Here is a 19,724-nt window from a genome sequence, read left to right on the forward strand (position 1 = left end):
CTAGGTTTAGGGGAGTCATCACTGGGGCCTAAATATCTATGTCCATAGATGATATTAAAGAAAATGTGAAAGGAGGAAGAGTGATTGAAGCCTAAAGTTTGATCAGTAGGAAAGAGGGTCAAAGAAGTGGAAGCGTGTCGGTGCTGCTGAAGTTTGAGAAGGTTTTGTCTGGAAAAGTACAGATAGGATACCTTAGTTTTGATGTCAGAGAATTTGTCCCATTCCCACTGCAGTGTTTTGAATGACAAATAATGGAATATGTAGTTGTTCAGTGTAAAGGAAAGAAAAAATGTGCCAAGTGTGGAGGGGAACATGACTATGGTGAATGTGGGAGAAATGGGAAGGGTAAGTGTTGTAAATGTGGTGGGGGGGGAGCATTTGGTGGATACCAGGTGCAGAGAGAGGCTCAACGATATACACTGAACAAAACAATAAATGCAACATGTGAAGTGTTGGTCCTATGTTTCATGAGCTGAAATATAAATGTGGCGATCTGTCATTCAGGGCAGGTGGGGCAGAACCCCACCTGTTTTGACTCCCACCTGTTAAGCTTTAAAAAAAATAAAATAATAATAATTAAAGGGTTGGTAATGTTCTCTAGCTGCACCGTGATTGGCTCAGTGTTCTGCCACTTCATGGGTACACTACGTCACCACAAAATCTTCTGGGAAAGCTCGAAAATTCCAGCCTCTAGAGTTACATTAGAAGTGTCCATCCAATAATGATCAAGGTCATTGGCCACTGATAAAATAACGTCAAATCATGTTATATCTACGTTAGCTTTGATAGGACTGTACATGTCAACATCATACTTTCAAAATCTTAGCTAGCAAGCTAGCAGTCATCATCATCATGAATCAACTTGACTATCTACTGGCAAATCCATTTAAATCCTTGTCATATGAAGAGAAATTATAGATAAAACGTATAGGTGCTCATCGGCCATTGGACATAAACATTACACAACAAGTTGGAAATCGCGAATTCAACAATGCGTGGTTTGGAAGGAATTAGTGGCTAACTGCAAGCATTGCAAAGCAATCACTAGCCTGCTATTCGGTGTAGTGTGTGTGGTCCAAGTCAGGGTTGAAGGGTCTCTTTTCCACGCTTGGCCATGCTGTCAATCCAGCATGATTTCTGCCGCATTCAAAACAACTGGAAACTCAGAACTGGGAAATCTCAGACTTCAGTGAGTTCAAGACAACTGGAAACTCTGGGAACTGTTCAAGTGAGTCCAAAAATGTATTGTATGCTGATGCATAAAGGATGTAATATGCCAGGGAGATGTATATACTGTAGCTAAGAAAGTAATAGTAAGTGTATGTTGTATAGTAAGCTGTTAGTAGCCCATGTGCATGACCCTAATAATTTGGTCCCTTTTCCTCTCATAACTTAGCGTACTGTTCTGACTTGGTGGTGCACATGTAGCCTGTAGCCTGATTTAGAGAAATATCATCATTGAATATTTTAAGATCTTATATGCCCCTTTTATTTATCCTACGGTTCTGACTTAGTGTACAGGGAGAATACTTTATGAATGGCCCATGTTCTGAATTCTGTCGCTGTACAGTTTAAAAGTGCTGAACAAATAATCAGGGGTGTAAAGTACTTAAGTAAAAAATACTTTAAAGTACAACTTAAGTAGTTTTTTTGGTTATCTTTACTTTATTTTATTTATTTTTTTGACTACTTTTACTTTTACTTCACTACATTCCTAAAGAAAATATTGTACTTTTTACTCCATACATTTTCTCTGACAACCAAAAGTCCTTGTTACATGTTGAATGCTTAGCAGGACAGGAAAATAGTCAAATTCACACACTTATCAAGAGAACACGTGGTCATCCCTACTGCCTCTGGCTTGGCGGACTCACTAAGCACAAATGCATATTTTGTAAATAATCTCTGAGTGTTGGAGTGTCCCCCTGGCTATCCATAAATTTAAAAAACAAAAAAATGGTGCCATCTGCTTTGCTTAAGATAAGGAATTAAGGGATTTATACTTTTACTTTTGATACTTAAGTATATTTTAGCAACTACATGTACCTTTGATGCTTAAGTATATTTAAAACCAAATACTTTGACTTTTACTGAAGTAGTATTTTACTGGCTGACTTTTACTTGACCAACTTTCTATTAAGGTATCTATACTTTTACTAAAGTATGATAATTGGGTACACTTTTCCACCACTGCAAATAATTATTTGACTACGCCCGTCCTAGCTCGCTCATTAATGTCTTCATCTAAATTGCCTCTATCATGACATAAGGCGAGACCCAGATGCAGACACAGGAGGCAGATGGTTTGAGTCTTACAATGTTTATTAATCCAAAAGAAGTAGTCAAGAGAATGGTCGTGGACCGGCAAAAGGTCAAAACCAGATCAGAGTCCAGGAAGTACAGAGTGGCAGACAGGCGGGTACAGAGTCCAGAAATAGGCAAGGGTCATAACCGGGAGGACTAGAAAAAAGAGAATAACAAAAAGCAGGAGAACTGGAAAACCGCTGGTTGACTTGGAAAAACATACAAGACGAACTGGCAGAGAGAGACCGGAAACACAGGGATAAATACACTGGGGAAAATCAGCGACACCTGGAGGGGGTGGAGACAATCACAAGGACAGGTGAAACAGATCAGGGTGTGATAGCCTCTCTTAAGCCATAGTTTGTACATCTCAATTGTCAGTAGAAACCACATTTGTTTTAGCAAGTCAGCCATATCAGCAGTTTTTTTTAAAGGTGGTAAATGAGGCTGAATGAACTGTTTCACTGCCAGACAAGGCTCTGCTGATAGCCAGGTGTAGCAGTGGTAAGGTGTTGGGACAGCTTTATATAGGCAGATTGTAGGCAGCATTTGTCACTGTTATAGTGCAATTGATCTATTGTTTAGCGTTGTGATATGTAGTGGCTTTGCTGGCATGCATCCCCAAAAATGTTTGGGGTTTGCCCCACTAAGATTTACAATGCTGAAATCGTCACTGTTCCATACACACAAAAAGCTTATTTCTCTCAAATGTTGTGCACAAATTTGTTTACATCCTTGTTTGTGACCATTTCTCCTTTGCCAAGATAATCCATCCTCCTGACATGTGTGGCATATCAAGAAGATGATTAAACAGCATAATCATTACACAGGTGCACTTTGTGCTGGGGACAATAGAAGGCCACTTTAAAATATGCAGTTTTGTCATAACACATTGCTACAGATGTCTCAGGTTTTGAGGTAGCGTGCAATTGCTTGTCCACCAGAGCTGTTGCCGGAGAATTTAATATTCTACCATAAACTGCTTCCAACGTCATTTTAGAGAAGTTTGCAGTATGTCCAACCGGCCTCACAACCGCAGACCACCACTCAGCCCACGTGAGGAGTAATTTCTGTCTGTAATAAAGCACTTTTGTCGGGCAAAACTTATTCTGATTGGCTGGGCCTGGCTGCCAAGTGGGTGGGCCTATGCCCTCCAAGGCCCACCCATGGTTGCACCCCTGCCCAGTCATGTGAAATTCATAGATTAGGGCCTAATGAATTTATTTCAATTCACTGATTTCCTTCTATGAACTGTAACTCAGTAAAATCTTTGAAATTGTTGCATGTTGCGTTTCATTTTGTTCAGTATAGAATCAGTCATGATGTATCATATGCAGAGGTTGTAAGATAGATTGGTGGAACTACAGTGCGGACTGATGGAGCTTCCATGGCTTTTCCTGTACTAAGTGGACCTGGTGCTTCTGCTGATTCTGGCATGGTTTCGAGACTTGTTCGGGAATCTGGCGATCATGAATGTGCTATGTCAAAGGACCCTGATAGTCAATAAAGTTAACTTCATAGCTTTCATTGGTAAGGTTATCAACATGACTCGGGTTGTGGTAGGCAGAAGTGCCAGGTTGAAGGTGATAGTGGATATGGCAAAACAGTTATTGGGGGTAACAGATGTTACTGTCAATGGTTGTTGACATGTTGAATAATCCTACGGATGGATTGTTTCAGCATGAAAAATATAAAGTTTAATGGATTGGGGGGCTTGGGAGTTTTTTTGGGGGGGTGGGGGTAGAAGTTAGTAGTTTATTTTCTTAGTACTATAGAATTAGGCAGACATTGATCGCACACTCCAGAATAATAGGTGGCAGCATGCACCTTCAAAGTGATATCATAGAAGACAAAAAAGACAAAAGAAAGCTGCAGTCATTAGATTTTGACAATGTCAGTAAGTTCTTCCACATAAGCAACTTCTATGTCTTTGCTACTTCAAAAAATGTGTTCAATTAGACACATCATTATTTATTTAAAGGCGACATAATCTGATAGCTAGATACTGATCGGAGCTCCGGTATCAATCGTTGATAAACAAACAATCCAATTTTACTCTGTGTGGCGGCGGTTTGGCACGGCTGCGCTGTGACTAGGTCAGAGATGGTACGAGATAGTGATGGAGAAGAGTGAAGCAAGTTTGGAGCATAGTGGTACAAATCAAAGGGGGAGTAAGAAAGCGAGAGAGAAAGGGAGTAGGGGTTTCAAATCTAATTTTATTAGTCACATGCGCCGAATCCACCTTTCAGTTGAAAAATTCAAGGAGAGCCGCACACTAGGAGCTCAGATGCAATAATTTAATAACCTAATATCCAATGTTTCGACTGCTTGTCTGGTTATTAAGTTATTACTCCGCTAGCCAGCACATCTCCTAAATAGGTGTGTGTTTCTTCCGCCTCTAGAGTAGACCTTACAATCGAATGCTTACTTAAAAAAATGTGTATAACAATAAGAAATAAAAGTAACAAGTAATTAAAGAGCAGCAGTAAAATAACAATATTGAGACTATATACAGGGTCTACCGGTACAGAGTCAATGTGCGGGGGCACCGGTTAGTTGAGGTAATATGTACATGTAGGTAGAGTTATTAAAGTGACTATGCATAGATGATAACAACAGAGTAGCAGCGGTGTGTAATTTGATTAGATGTTCAGGAGTCTTATGGCTTTGGGGTAAAAGCTGTTTAGAAGCCTCTTGTACGTAGACTTGGCACTCTGGTATCGCTTGGCGTGCAGTAGTAGAGAGAACAGTCTATGACTAGGGTGGCTGGAGTCTTTGACCATTTTTAGGGCCTTCCTCTGACACAGCCTGGTATAGAGGTCCTGGATGGCAGGAAGCTTGGCCCCAGTAATTTACTGGGCCGTTCGCACTACCCTCTGTAGTGCCTTGCGGTCGGAGGACGAGCAGTTGCCATACCAGGCAGTGATGCAACCATGCTCTCGATGGTGCAGCTGTAGAACTTTTTGAGGATCTGAGGACTCATGCCAAATCTTTTCAGTCTCCTGAGGGGGAATAGGTTTTGTCGTGCCCTCTTCACGACTGTCTTGGTGTGCTTGGACCATGTTAGTGTGTTGGTGATGTGGACACCAAGGAATTTGAAGCTGTCAACCTGCTCCACTGCAGCCACATCGATGAGAATGGAGGCGTGCTCGGTCCTCTTTTTCCTGTTGTCCACAATCATCTCCTTTGCCTTGATCACATTGAGGGAGAGGTTGTTGTCCTTGCAGTCACACGGTCAGGTTTCTGACCTCCCTACATACTGACTTTTCATCTGATGTACAACACAAGAGTCAATCTCTCCCTACTAGTATCTGGATGAAAAGGAACCACACACACGCCACTCCATTTTGTCCTGCCTACATCGCTATTTGTGTATAAGGTATTTTGCTACACAATTCACATGGACTGAATTCAACAGTAAGGCCTAGTTTTTTCTTAGATTCCTCGCACAGGGCTCCAATATGTCATGATGTAAAAGCCTTGGTTTCATGCATGTTAACATTAGAAGCCACCTCCCTAAGTTTGTTTTATTCACTGCTTTAGCACACTCTGCCAACCCGGATGTCCTAGCCGTGTCTGAATCCTGGCTTAGGAAGACCACAAAAAAAACTGAAATTTCCATCCCTAACTATAACATTTTCCGACAAGATAGAACTGCAAAAGGGGGTGGTGTTGCAATCTACTGCAGAGATAACCTGCAGAGTTCTGTCTTACTATCCAGGTCTGTACCCAAACAATTCAAGCTTCTATTTAAAAAAATCCACCTTTCCAGAAACAAGTCTCTCACCGTTTCCGCTTGCTATAGACCACCCTCTGCCCGCAGCTGTTTCCTGGACACCATATATGAATTGATTGCCCCCCATCTATCTTCAGAGATCGTGCCGCTAGGTGACCTAAACTGGGACATGCTTAACACCCCGGCCATCCTACAATCTAAGCTTGATGCCCTCAATCTCACACAAATGACCAATGAACCCACCAGGTACAACCCCAAATCCGTAAAAACGGGCACCCTCATAGATATCATCCTGATCAACTTGCCCTCCAAATACACCTCTGATGTTTTCAACCAAGATCTCAGCGATCACTGCCTCATTGCCTGCATCCGTATTGGGTCTGCGGTCAAACGACTACCCCTCATCCCTGTCAAACGCTCCCTAAAACACTTCAGCGAGCAGGCCTTTCTAATCGACCTGGCCCGGGTATCCTGGAAAGATATTGACCTCATTCCGTCAGTAGAGGATGCCTGGGTATTCTTTAAAAGTGCCTTCATCACCATTTTAAATAAGCATGCCCCATTCAAAAAATGTAGAACTAAGAACAGATATATCCTTTGGTTCTCTCCAGACCTGCTGCCATTGACAGGCACAAAAACACCCTGTGGCGTTCTGCATTAGCATTGAATATCCCCCGTGATATGCAACTTTTCAGGGAAGTTAGGAATCAATATACACTGGCAGTTAGGAAAGCAAAGGCTAGCTCTTTCAAGCAGAAATTTGCATCCTGTAGAACAAACTCCAAAACGTTCTGGGACACTGTAAAGTCCATTGAGAATAAGAGCCCCTCCTCCCAGCTGCCCACTGCACTGAGGCTAGGAAACACGGTCACCACCTATGAATCCACGATAATTGAGAATTTCAATAAGCATTTTTCTATGGCTGGCCATGCTTTCCACCTGGCTACCCCTACCCCGATTAACAGCCCTTCACTCCCCACAACAACTCGCCCAAGCCTCCCCATTTCTCCTGCACCCAAATCCAGATAGCTGATGTTCTGAAAGAGCTGCAAAATCTGGACCCCTACAAATCAGCTGGGCTAGACAATCTGGACCCTCTCTTTCTAAAATGATCTGCCGAAATTGTTGCAACCCCTATCACTAGCCTGTTCAACCTCTCTTTCGTATCGTCTGAAATTCCCAAAGATTGGAAAGCTGCCGATGTCATCCCCCTCTTCAAAGGGGGAGACACTCTAGACCCAAACTGCTACAGACCTACAGTATATCTATCCTACCCTGCCTTTCCAAGGTCTTCGAAAGCCAAGTTAACAAACAGATCACCGACCATTTCAAATCCAACCGTACCGTACCTTCTCTGTTATGCAATCTGGTTTCAGAGCTGGTCATGGGTGCACCTCAGCCACGCTCAAGGTCCTAAACGATATCATAACTGCCATCGATAAGAGACATTACTGTTACTGTGTAGCCGTATTCATCGACCTTGCCAAGGCTTTCGACTCTGTCAATCACCACATTCTTATCGGCAGACTCAACAGCCTTGGTTCACCAACTACTTATCTGACAGAGTTCAGTGTGTCAAATCAGAGGGCCTGTTGTCCGGACCTCTGGCAGTCTCTATGGGTACTGATCACCCCCAAAGCCAATTCTTCCTTTTGCCGCCTTTCCTTCCAGTTCTCTGCTGCCAAGTACGTCTCTCTGTTTTTAAGGTTTATAACTGTTTGTATGTATTACATTCCTCTGACCCAGATTCTATTGTTGCACTTTGATTAGATAAACTTAAGAGACACCATAGTGCAGGTAATAATGTCATCATCGGAAAAAGGAACAACATTGATAGACTATTTGTCTCTCATGCTCTCTTCCCCTACTTCTCCTTCATAGACTTCCTCTCTCTGTGAGGAGAGGATAATACTGATACAGGCACAAACTGAAGCGTCTGTGTCAACTGAAAGACTGAAAGATTGAAATACAGTTTGACTGAAGCAATAAAGTTGGCTGAGACTGTGGGTGTCCTGAAAAGCGTATTATGTATTATTTATTATTATGAATGTGTTTGCTGTTTGTTTCTGATGACACTGGAGGTCTGTGCATGAGTGCTAATAATGTATCGTGCCAGGTAGGTGAGTGTATTTTCCTGCTACCTGTGTCCGCACGAATCTCAGTACTAACTACCCATAACTAGTGCTTATAACTAGTGTTTTATTTACAGTAGAAGTGTGTGGTGCTGTGGAGGGTAAACGTAGTTCACGCACCTTTTTATTTAGCAATTTTGTTTAAAAAATGCATTGAAATTATAGGGAGAGTAACTTTATTCACAAAGTCCTACGGGGTGACGCCAATAAATTACAGGAAAAAAAGTGTTGTCTTGGACAGTATGAGACAGGTAACATTATAATAATACACAAGTAAGATAATTGCTTTTTTGTCTAGGTTTTGTGAAAATACTGTGAATCTTATCCAAAATGTAATAGACACTTGGTTATCGTCATTAAACAAGGAAATATGAATATGATTATTGATTTAAAGACAGAAGTAAGACAGAAGTATCTAAATAACAAATAAAAATGTTCTTGTCTATTTTGGCATAATTAAACCTTTCTATATATATATATATATATATATATATATATATATATATATATATATATATATATATATATATATATATATATATATATATATATATATATATATATATATATATATATATATAAACATTCATTGTAATGTCATACCAGAGGCCAAATGCAAGGTACTAATGCATTATATGGTTCATTTAAATAGGATATGAACAAAAAAAATGTAAGATGGCCACATAACATTTTGAATTGATTAGACATAGTTTATTGTAACTATGTTTTGACTATCATTTTGGAGGAAGTTATTTTTTCACTTTTGTTTTGGCCACATGGCAACTACCCAGATACGGTTGAAGTCGGAAGTTTACATACACTTAGGTTGGAGTCATTAAAACTCGGTTTTAACCATTCCACAAATTTCTTGTTAACAAACTATAGTTTTGGCAAGTCGGTTAGGACATCTACTTTGTGCATGACACAAGTCATTTTTCCAACAACTGTTTACAGACAGATTATTTCACTTATAATTCACTGTATCACAATTCCAGTGGGTCAGAAGTTTACATACACTAAGTTGACTCTGGCTTTAAACAGCTTGGAAAATTCCAGAAAATGATGTCATGGCTTTAGAAGCTTCTGATAGGCTAATTGACATCAGTTGAGTCAATTTGAGGTGTACCTGTGGATGTATTTCAAGGCCTACCTTCATACTCAGTGCCTCTTTGCTTGACATCATGGGAAAATCAAAAGAAATCAGCCAAGAAATCAGCAAAAAAATTGAAGACCTCCACAAGTCTCGCAAATGGGCCTCCCAAATGGACAATGACCCCAAGCATACTTCCAAAGTTGTGGCAAAATGGCTTAAGGACAACAAAGTCAAGGTATTGGAGTGGCCATCACAAAGCCCCGACCTCAACCCTATAGAACATTTGTATGCAGAACTGAAAAAGCGTGTGCGAGCAAGGAGGCCTACAAATCTGACTCAGTTACACCAGCTCTGTCAGGAGAAATGGGCCAAAATTCACCCAACTTATTGTGGGAAGCTTGTGGAAGGCTACTCAAAACGTTTGCCCCAAGTTAAACAGTTCAAAGGCAATGCTACCAAATAGTAATTGAGTGTATGTAAACTTCTGACCCACTGGGAATGTGATGAAAGAAATAAAAGCTGAAATAAGTCACTCCCTCTACTATTATTCTGACATTTCACATTCTTAAAATAAAGTGCTGATCCTAACGGACCTAAGACAGGGGATTTTTACAAGGATTAAATGTCAGGAATTGTGAAAAACTGAGTTTAAATGTATTTGGCTAAGGTGTATGTAAACTTCCGACTTCAACTGTATTTTAAGAGGCATCTGGACATCTAACAGACAACAGTCAAATGTTAATTCATTTAAAGAGAAATGAATAAAAGCATAAAACAAATACACCCCACTCTATATATATTTTTCAACCCAAGGGGGCGATATGTAACTGTGTAACTGCATCTGTGAAAGTTCTCACTGTGAGTTACAGAAAGGCTATAGTACGCCTACTGAACCTGTGTTCGCACACAGTTGTAAATGTGGGTTGTGTTGCTGTCTACTTTCGGTCTTGCTTGCCACTTCCCACTTCAAAATGGTTAGGCTAGACTGGATCCATATGAAATGTCACCCAGGCCTTGCAGATGTTTCAGATATGCATCTAGGGGTTTGACTGGATACGGTAAAATGACAATTTTTACAAACAACAAACAGAAAGTATCACAGATTATGTGTTTTTTTATTATAGGGAGAAGCTCCTCTCTATCCAATGTAGGTAGCCTAACGTTTACATGTCGGTCCCAGAGGTTATGGGTCAGTGTGCTTCTGTTAGTGAGGCTATTCATTGCGCTCTGTGGGTCCTTGATTGAGGATATCCTCCTAACAATTGCTCCTGGTTTCGAAATGAAATATGGGCCACCTTTTAAGTTTCAGACATCTAGTCGTCTACACTCAGTTCGCCAGAAGTTTCCAATCTACTGTAAAAACAAAAATAAAATGCACACACTCACAAACGTTGGAGAAAGGTGTGAAAGTGTCAGCCGTCTTGAGTGAAAACAAAATAGACTTAGACCGCAACTTACATACTGAGAACTCATTCCTTTAAGTCATTTAGATCATCTCATGTCGAAGTTAGGATATCCAGAAAATAGTTGGTCATTGAGGGTATGGCAAGTAGTTTAATACATTTCTAGAGTGGGTGATTTACATACTGTAAGCTTTTGCCTCAACAAGCACAGAGTTACACATTTGTGGTGATGAAACCATTAGATAGGTACAAGTAATGTTTACAAGAGAGAGAGAGCGAGAGAGAGCGAGAGAATGCTAAACAAGACAAGCATTCCATGCCCTGAGTTATTCATTTAACTTACAGAGGACTCATAGGATTGTGTTTATGGTCGATGGACGTCAAGTCAAGGTCGTATCCATAAAGCTCCTAAAAGTGCTGATATATATATATATATTATATATCATAATGAATAAGATGACATGGACAGAGAGGACCTGATCCTAGATCTGCAGTGCTACTCTGAGAGTGTTTTGTGCATACAGTTTCTGATATTATACAAGCACTTGACCCCCAGTGACCCCATGCTCCTGCTCAAAACAATAATGAACTATTACGCCCTGATGGATGGTTACTAAGGATGGAAGCCTCTTTCCTCCTGAAGGGCTGCTTGCGCACTCATATTGTTTTATTATTTTGATGGGAGAAATCGGGCTCGAAATTAGCCGCCTTTTCACCTCAGCATTAAGGACCCCGCCCAGCGGCAGGAGCGGGAGCCAGGGAAACACAGCAATCAAGGCCCGGCCCTGGCCCCAGCAGACTGACATTGTCTCTAGGCTAATGTCTCAGGGCATTCCTTCACTTCCTCCCTTTGCGTACTGTAGGGAAACAATAGCCCCCAGTGTGTCCACCGGGTGGAGAGTGTGTCAACAGTATCGCTCCTACAGTACACGCACACCCACGCTGGCGCACACACACACCCACCCATGCAGGCACGCGCACACACACATACACATACACACACACAAACACACACACACACTGTTTCCCTCCCTCTGTCTGGCTCTGGTTAGGCCCGCTTGGCTGGATTCAGTTGCTCCCCACACTCCCATCCCTCTTCCACGGAAAAAAAGGATCATGACATCATAAAAAATCAGAAGCATTGTATCCAAGGCCCTGTCTCATGAAAGGGCTGCAGTGCGTGTCTGAAGGCGATTAGCTCTTCTGACATGCAGGTTGGACAGGAAGCTTTAGGTTGAACGGGGGGGATTGTGGATTGTGTGAGATAAGGCACAAAAAGGGTTTGTTTTGGTCGAAGCATGGTGGAGGGAACTGTATCACAATATTAGCCCTATTTGTTCCATGGTTCCCTCAGCAAATGTCTAGCATGTGGCTGGACAGGAATTGAGTAAGTGCTGCATGGGGACTCCTTTGACAAGACAATTTACTTTAAAGTGTATATCTTCCTTTTATTCCGTCTCAACTCAATGGCAGTCAAATGTTCGGTTCTCAACAACATACATGTAAATTCTCTCAGTCAACTTAATAATAAAGGTAAGTAACAACAGCATCCTCCATACCAGGCGGTGTTACAGTGGCCTGCAGGTTGTTGTACTGTAACAGTGTAACACATTTTCTCTCATAACCTTACCAGCTGTTAGGGACTTTGTGAAACAGTACATTCCTCTGGACTATAATACATGATGGAATGCCAGGCTTTCCCACCCATGAATTAAAATTAGAAGCTGGACATCTGGACCCCAGCTCTGCAGGCTGATGTCAGGACTGGCACTGACCCAGGACCTGCTGGCCCCACAGGGAGGGCTTTTGCCGGGTCGGCTGTTCCTGCTTTTCCTTCCTGTTCCTCCGTGACATCTTCCTGCCTCGGAGGCCTCTGGGAGCCATTTGAAGGGGCCCCAGTGGGCCCCAAGACCCAGAGTTACAGTATAAGCTCAGTCAAACAGCAGTTTCTAATTAGTCCCGTTTTGACAGTGTTTTGAAATGTTTCATATTCTTTAAAGCATTTGCTTTAGTCTGCCTGGAGTGCCAGGTGGACGGGGTTTGCATCTTTGCGACTATTCTATTGATTCATTTGCGCCAGGCAAGCTCAATCAAGCCCAGTCAAAGCATGTCAAATGATTTTGAATAGTTTTTGAACCCAGGTCTGTTGGACAGCAGGTGGAGAAGGGACTGGGGGTGCTTTTTATGCAAGTGGACAATTAATTGTACATTATTGATGGGTTGTGGCTGTAACTACAACAATGACACTTTGTAACACTTGCCATTTACAGTAACGTAGTAATTGTGGAGACATGACAACATTCCAAATCTGGTAATGGGAGCTGTGATATTGTAGCCTGATTGCCAGTCTGTTTAGCTAACATTCCACTCCACGGTACATAACATGGAGTACAAGGAGTGGAATGTTGCTTAACAGACAGACAACCAGGCTACTGATGTTCTTTTATTGGCCTTATATTATCAGAGTTGAGGTAACCAACCACTCAAACAATGTCACAGCATGTGTGTTATGAGGAAAATACATCATATAAGACTATTTGAAATTACAAGTTGGCTTTATGACAGAGGACTTAAAGAAATGACTAAATCTCATCTTACACAGGTTTAGAGGTGCTTTACAAAACAATAACTCACCTCTTATAAACTCTCTTTCTCTCTCTCTCACTGACACACTCAGACATACAAAGGCATGCACACACACACACACGCACCCACACACATACACACAGCTCTCTGACCCCTCCATACCTCTCCAGCTCCGGAGAGTTGTGATTTACGCCATTAACATATCAGCAGCTGTGTTTTGCTCAACACAGGCTGCTAGGTGATATTAGGTGTGACTAATTAATAGCACATGTGCATTAAAACCAGCAAGATTTACTCAAACACACCAGTGTTAAAGCCCTGCAGCTTACTGCTTCCTGGGATCCTCTGCAGCTGTTGAAATACAGCTTCAATAAGCCAAAACCATTGAATGGTTTATACTCTAAGTGCACTTTACTGCAGACTTGCGAATTGCTAGACATGGATCTGAAACTCAACCACTGAATTTGTTCAATTGGTAACACTTTACTTTATGCCAACAGAGACAATGCATTATGTGATAATCATTGTAAACCTTGTCTTGAAAATGCATGACTGACCCCTTTATAATGTCTTTTAATCATCTCATAATGAGTTTGAGTCAGTGGAAATGTTGATACATATATAGTAGTGCTGAGCAATTAAAACAACATATTTTCCGGTTCTTAAACAAATAATTGACCGACGTTGGTTCAATTTAAACTTGTGCGGCGCAGACACGGAGACAGAAGAGAGAACGCGCGATCGAGAGGGAAGTGAAGCAGTTGCTTCATGAGCCTGAAAATGCATGATCTAAGCGATTGATAGTTATTCAGCAGTCATAAAAGTATGCCTTATTTACTTTGAAGAACTACTAAAATCGTGATTTTGTCAGATTGCAGAGGCAGCTGCTCTATAGAGATAAGATGATGACTGAAATAATAAAGGCATCAAATAAAACAATTATTTTATGAAATTCATCTGAATAAATGATGGTCAATTAAGTGATAAGCAGTAATGGGCAGTCACAACCATCCAAAGACTTGTATTAAATGTGTTATTCTGTGTTACAGCATTCAACCCACATAATGCATAGTGCATTTAATGTAACACTTAATATTAGAAACTGAAATCGAAAACCATGATTACATTTTTTTTTATAATCGATCTGAAACTGAACCAACCTCAAAAATAACTCATAGATACATGACATTTTTAAGCCTTATTATAAGACATTAATAGAGGCTCCTATATGTGTTTACAGAAACAGGTAATAAAGCATTAACTAAAGTGCAGGATTTAACTAAAGTGTTACCAATTGTTCAACTCACTACCTTTGGCTTATACCATCTTTTCCTGATATTGGGCATCGGTCCAGCAATGTGCCATACGTTTTGATAGTTTCCATGAGTAATCATTAGTCTTGACAAAAGATCTACCGACACCATTCATGTTGCCTTTCCTGTTTTCCCTTTAACTTTTTAGAGCAAATTCAGAGCGTGATGTTTCAGAGTGATTCATGTTTTTTTCTCACACACTGACATGTCCTATCCTTATTAGGCTCAAAAGGCCTTTGGTTGGCCAATCTCAGAAATTTTGAAAAGGCCCTATCTCGCGCACTTCCTTAGCAAAGATTCCTTAGCATTGCTGAAGGATAAGGTAAACTGTATTGGAAATTCCCAGACATACTTTATCTTTAAAAAAATCTGTTTGTTGGTAGACATTTTGTAAGTTATATCAAAATAACACCACAATATTGCTGGTATTGAGGGGCTGAAATAAAGACTAGGGACAACTATGTAAAAATAGAATTTTAAAGCAAAATTCAAAATGATGTTGAAAAGGCAACCAAATAAAGTGTAATTTATGACAATGTTCCTCCAAAATCACATTTTCCATAACCAGCATTGCGGCAGAGAGGAGTAGCCTTTTCTCACACAAACAAATTCCTGAAACGCGTCTTTTTGACAGTCTTTTCCCAAAGTTGGAGGGCATTCTGGCCTATGTGTCGGTATATGTACAGTGGGTGTGTTAGCTAGAGTTTTTTTTCCCTGAGGTGCTGACTTGAATTCAACAATCCTTGATGTCTGAGAGCCGTCTATTTTCGGCTCATTCGTAGTGCACTGGCTCCACGTATTTTCAGACAACCCCGACCATCTTTCCCCTGCAAAAACAAATATCATGTTAGGCCAAAAAGTTGCAATAACATCAGAATTGATTTCTGTCCTGAAAATTCTGTGGTTGGAAACATCTGCGACCAAAACATGAATACTACATGCATATTTGTCTTTGGCTTAAGAAGAGCCTATAAAAAATGATTTGATGAAACATTGAATTTGGCCTTACTGCTATTAGCCCATAGAAATGCATTGAATAACATGGAAAAACAGATATTCAAAAAACAATTCTAAAGGAAGTTTGTTTTGAAGTGTTTGGACTTTATCTGAGCAATACAGTATAAGAAAGATGAGGAAACTCCCCTCCAAAAATGTTTAACACATATTTAACCACTTTTTTTAGACAAAAAATGACTTCTATGACATAGACTGACCAGGTGAATCCAGGTGAAAGCTATGATCCCTTATTGATGTCACTTGATAAATCCACTTCAATCAGGGTAGATAAAGGGGAGGAGACACGTTAAAGAAGGATTTTTAACCACTGAGACTGTGTATGTGTAATTGATATCAACAACCCCTCGGCCCCTCCTCAGTTTTTTATTTAAAGGATATCTTAGCAAACTGAAAATGAAATGAATAATACATGACGTCCCAAACGGGATAATTTGCCATTCGGTTGTTTTCTCTCAAGAAGATGTTTGACAGATTGAAGCTGAACTGATGGATACCTATTATGAAGAATCTTCATGTGACCTGGCAAGAAAGTATTTTGTTATCGTCCTAGTAATGTTTTTATGCCATATTATCAGTGTGACATTAACTATGTTTGACATTTATGTATTTGGATATACTGGAATAACTAGACTACAAACCTAATACTAATTTTAAGTGGCCAATCAAAACAAGTCTAAGGTTAATTAAACATGATACTATTAGTAGAGGATATTGAATGCAACAAAAGTAGACTATAATTAAGCAATAATTCCTGAGGGGGTGTGGTATATTGCCAATATACCATGGCTAAGAGCTGTTCTTAGGCATGACGCAACAAGGAGTGCTAGGAAACAGCCCTTAGCCGTGGTATATTGGCCATATATCACAAACCTCTAAGGTGCCTTATTGCTATTATAAACGGGTTACCAATGTAATCATAACAGTAAAAAATACATGTTTTGTCATACCCATGGTATGGTCTGATATACCACGGCTTTCAGCCAATCAAAATTCGGGGCTCAAACCACCCAGTTTATAATAACATATATATATTTTTTAAAGGAGATCCCTTTGACCATGTTGAAGTTATGAATTACACTTTGGATGGTGTATCATTACACCTAGTCACTACAAAGATATAGCTGTCCTTCCTAACTCAGTTGCCGGTGAGGATGGAAACCCCTCTGGGATTTTACCATGAGGCCAATGGTGACTTTAAAACAGTTACAGAGTTTAATTGCTGTGATAGGAGAAAACTGAGGATACAACAACATTGTAGTTACTCCACAATACTAACATAAATGTCACGAGTCAAAAGAAGGAGGCCTGTACAGAATAAAATATTCAAAAACATGCACCCTGTTTGCAATAAGGTCACTAAAGTAAAACTGCAAAACATTTGGCAAAGAAATCAACTTTATGTCCTGAATACAAAGTACTATGTCTGGGACAAATTTCAACACAACACATCACTGAGTACCACTCTTCATATTTTCAAGCATGTTGGTGGCTGTATCATGTTATGTATGCTTGTCATCGGCAAGGAATTGGTAGTTTTTTTAGGATAAAAATAAATGGAATAGAGCTAAGCACAGGCAAAATCCTAGAGGAAAACCTGGTTCAGTCTGCTTTCCAATAGACACTGGAAGACAAATTAATATTTCAGCAGGACAATAACCTAAAACACATTCACTGGAGTTTCTTACCAAGACGAAATTGAATGTTCCTGAGTGGCCTAGTTACAGTTTTTACTTAAATTGGCATGAAAAATCTATGACAAGACTTGAAAATGGCTGTCTAGCAATGATCGACCGCCAACTTGACAGATCATGAATCATTTTAAAAAGAATAATGTGCAAATATTGTACAATCCAGGTGTGCAAAGCTCTAAAATACTTACCCAGAAGACAGCTATAATCGCTGCCAAATGTGATTCTAACATTGACTCAGGGGTGTGAATACTTATATAAATGAGATATTTTTGTATTTCATTTTCAATAAGATTGTAAACATTTCGAAAAACATGTTTTCACTTTGTCATTATGGGGTATTGTATGTAGATGGGTGAGAATAGTTTGTTTGTGTAATCCATTTTGAATTCAGGCTGTAATACAACAAACTGGAATACGTTAAGGGGTATGAAGACTTGCTGAAGGCACTGTACACTACTAGGCTGTCAAGGGTGCCATGCTGCCTGTCTAGTCTACTATGTAAAATAGTATAAATATCTTTGGAATTCATACTTGACATTGCACTGTCATGCACGCTTACCCCTTTTCGCTGGTTGCTCAAGCAAAAGGTACAGATAGTTCTGGGTTGCTTCCTCTCTCCATGTCCTTGCGCGCGGTACACTGCACTCAGGCACGGCTGCCCATCCTCACGCCCGTCACCAAGCACCAGAACGTTGGCCAAGTGTGAGATGTAGCTGGACGCCAACCGGAGCGTTTCAATTTTGGAGAGCTTTCTGTCCACCGGCTCCGTCGGTATGAGTGTCCGGAGCGCGGTGAATGCGGTGTTGACGCTCTGGGTCCGGTCTCGCTCCCTGGCGTTGGCTGTGTTGCGCTGTTTGACCACAACAACCCCACCGACTCCCACCATGCGGGAAAGCTGCCGACAAGTCTTATCTGAAGAGGCACAGCATTCATAGCTCTGGTCAGAGCTGCCGTCGCTCTCGCTGCGGTTCTCCTCATCGTCCGAGATCATGTTGAGATCAGGAGGGTAGGAGGAGAAGGGGTGAGTTGCCACCGGCCGAAGCATTGTAAAAGCCATTATAAACTAAAGTATAACCCAATTACAATGAATTTAGTATTCCTTAGATAATAAGCCTACAGTTTAATATGTGCTCATGGACAGCCGTTGAGGTCAGAACTTGCATAGGAATACCCCCTCGAATAGGAAAAAAGTGTTTTGACATATCCTCATAGTTTGGTGTTGCCGGATGGTTAACAGTGAGTGCTTGAGTAAGCTCTTATAGCCAGCCCACTGTAGCTCAGCAGAAGGGGATGGGTTGTTTGGGACATGGAAACCAATCTGTCCAAAAGGACCAATTAAACTACAGTCCAACAGGGACCATAGCCGCCCAAAATTATATTATAGACTATAAACAACTTGAATTATTTTAATAGGTCAGTATCATTTGAATAAATTGAAGCATTATTTGCATGATATGGTGAAGCCAAGTACCTTAACTCCTCCATGGAGTTGAGCGCAGACTAGAGTTTAAAAAAAAAATAACCTCAGACTCCTCGGAGTTGATATGCTTTGACTCTTCAAACATGTAAGTTCTTAAACCCTTACAGTGTACATATGTTTGTCCTCTGTTGCTGTGTGCCTGCCTTTGTTTGCTGAAATCCATACTTTTTAATAAAACAACCACCGACTGTTTCCTTGTTGAGATTCAATTGGCACATGCACGTTCTTGCTGAGCTGCCATCTTGATCAGCAGCAATGAGGAAACAGTCTGTGTCTGTATTTGGTTCACGTTTTATTAAAAAGGTTTAAAAATGAACATGTTTTAAGTATTGACGCCTAGTGACTCAAAGAAGTCAGAGGTTCATTAAAAAAAACTCTAGTCTGTGATAAACTCTGTGGAGGAGTTGAAGAACTTGGCTAGATAATAATTTATTTAATCCCCATTTGTATTTGTATTTATTAGGGATCCCCTGGCAGCAGCTACTCTTCCTGGGATCCAAACACATTAAGGCACTTACATTACACATAAAACAAAAGATAAAACAGTACATCATATAACATTGTTACACCACCATATATCTGCAACACAAAATGTATGATATCACCATACAACAATATTACAATGTACGTGTGTAGAGTGCGTGTGCTAGTGCATGTGTGCGTATGCGTGTGTCTGCACCTGTGTGTCTCTTCACAGTCCCCGCTGTTCCTTAAGGTGTATTTTGATCTGGTTTTTTTTCAATCAGATTCTACTGCTTGCATCGGTTACCTGATCTGGAATAGAGTTCCAAGTAGTTGTGGCTCTATGTAGTACTATGCGCCTCCCATAGTCTGTTCTTGATTTGGGGATTATGAAGAGATCTCTGGTGTCATGACTTGTGGGGTATGCATGAGTGTCCGAGCTGTGTGCTGGTAGGTTAAACAGACAGCTCAGTGCATTCAGCTTGTCAACACTTCTTACAAAAACAA

The 19,724-nt window shown here is 40.6% G+C and overlaps 1 protein-coding gene across 1 annotated transcript; it reads right to left on the reverse strand.

Moving 5' to 3' along the window:
• Positions 1–13,717: 13,717 nt before the first annotated feature.
• On the reverse strand, positions 13,718–18,616 carry LOC110493918 (transcription factor 15). The gene is made up of 2 exons (XM_021568516.2): positions 17,835–18,616; positions 13,718–15,394 (listed from the first exon to the last, which is right to left on the reverse strand). The coding sequence occupies exons 1-2, from the start codon at positions 18,330–18,332 to the stop codon at positions 15,329–15,331; spliced, it is 564 nt and encodes a 187-aa protein (XP_021424191.1). The 5' UTR covers positions 18,333–18,616; the 3' UTR covers positions 13,718–15,328.
• Positions 18,617–19,724: the final 1,108 nt, after the last annotated feature.

The sequence above is a fragment of the Oncorhynchus mykiss genome, chromosome 17 (assembly GCF_013265735.2).
Source record: "Oncorhynchus mykiss isolate Arlee chromosome 17, USDA_OmykA_1.1, whole genome shotgun sequence".
NCBI lineage: Eukaryota > Metazoa > Chordata > Actinopteri > Salmoniformes > Salmonidae > Oncorhynchus > Oncorhynchus mykiss.

What these genes read in the sequence shown, in the direction of transcription:
- LOC110493918 (XM_021568516.2), bottom strand. Translation starts at nt 18,332, where the DNA reads ATGGCTTTTACAATGCTTCGGCCGGTGGCAACTCACCCCTTCTCCTCC. An exon ending in TGAGCAACCAGCGAAAAGGG is followed by an intron (nt 15,395 to 17,834) that starts GTAAGCGTGCAT and finishes TTGTTTTTGCAG; the next exon opens with GGGAAAGATGGTCGGGGTTG.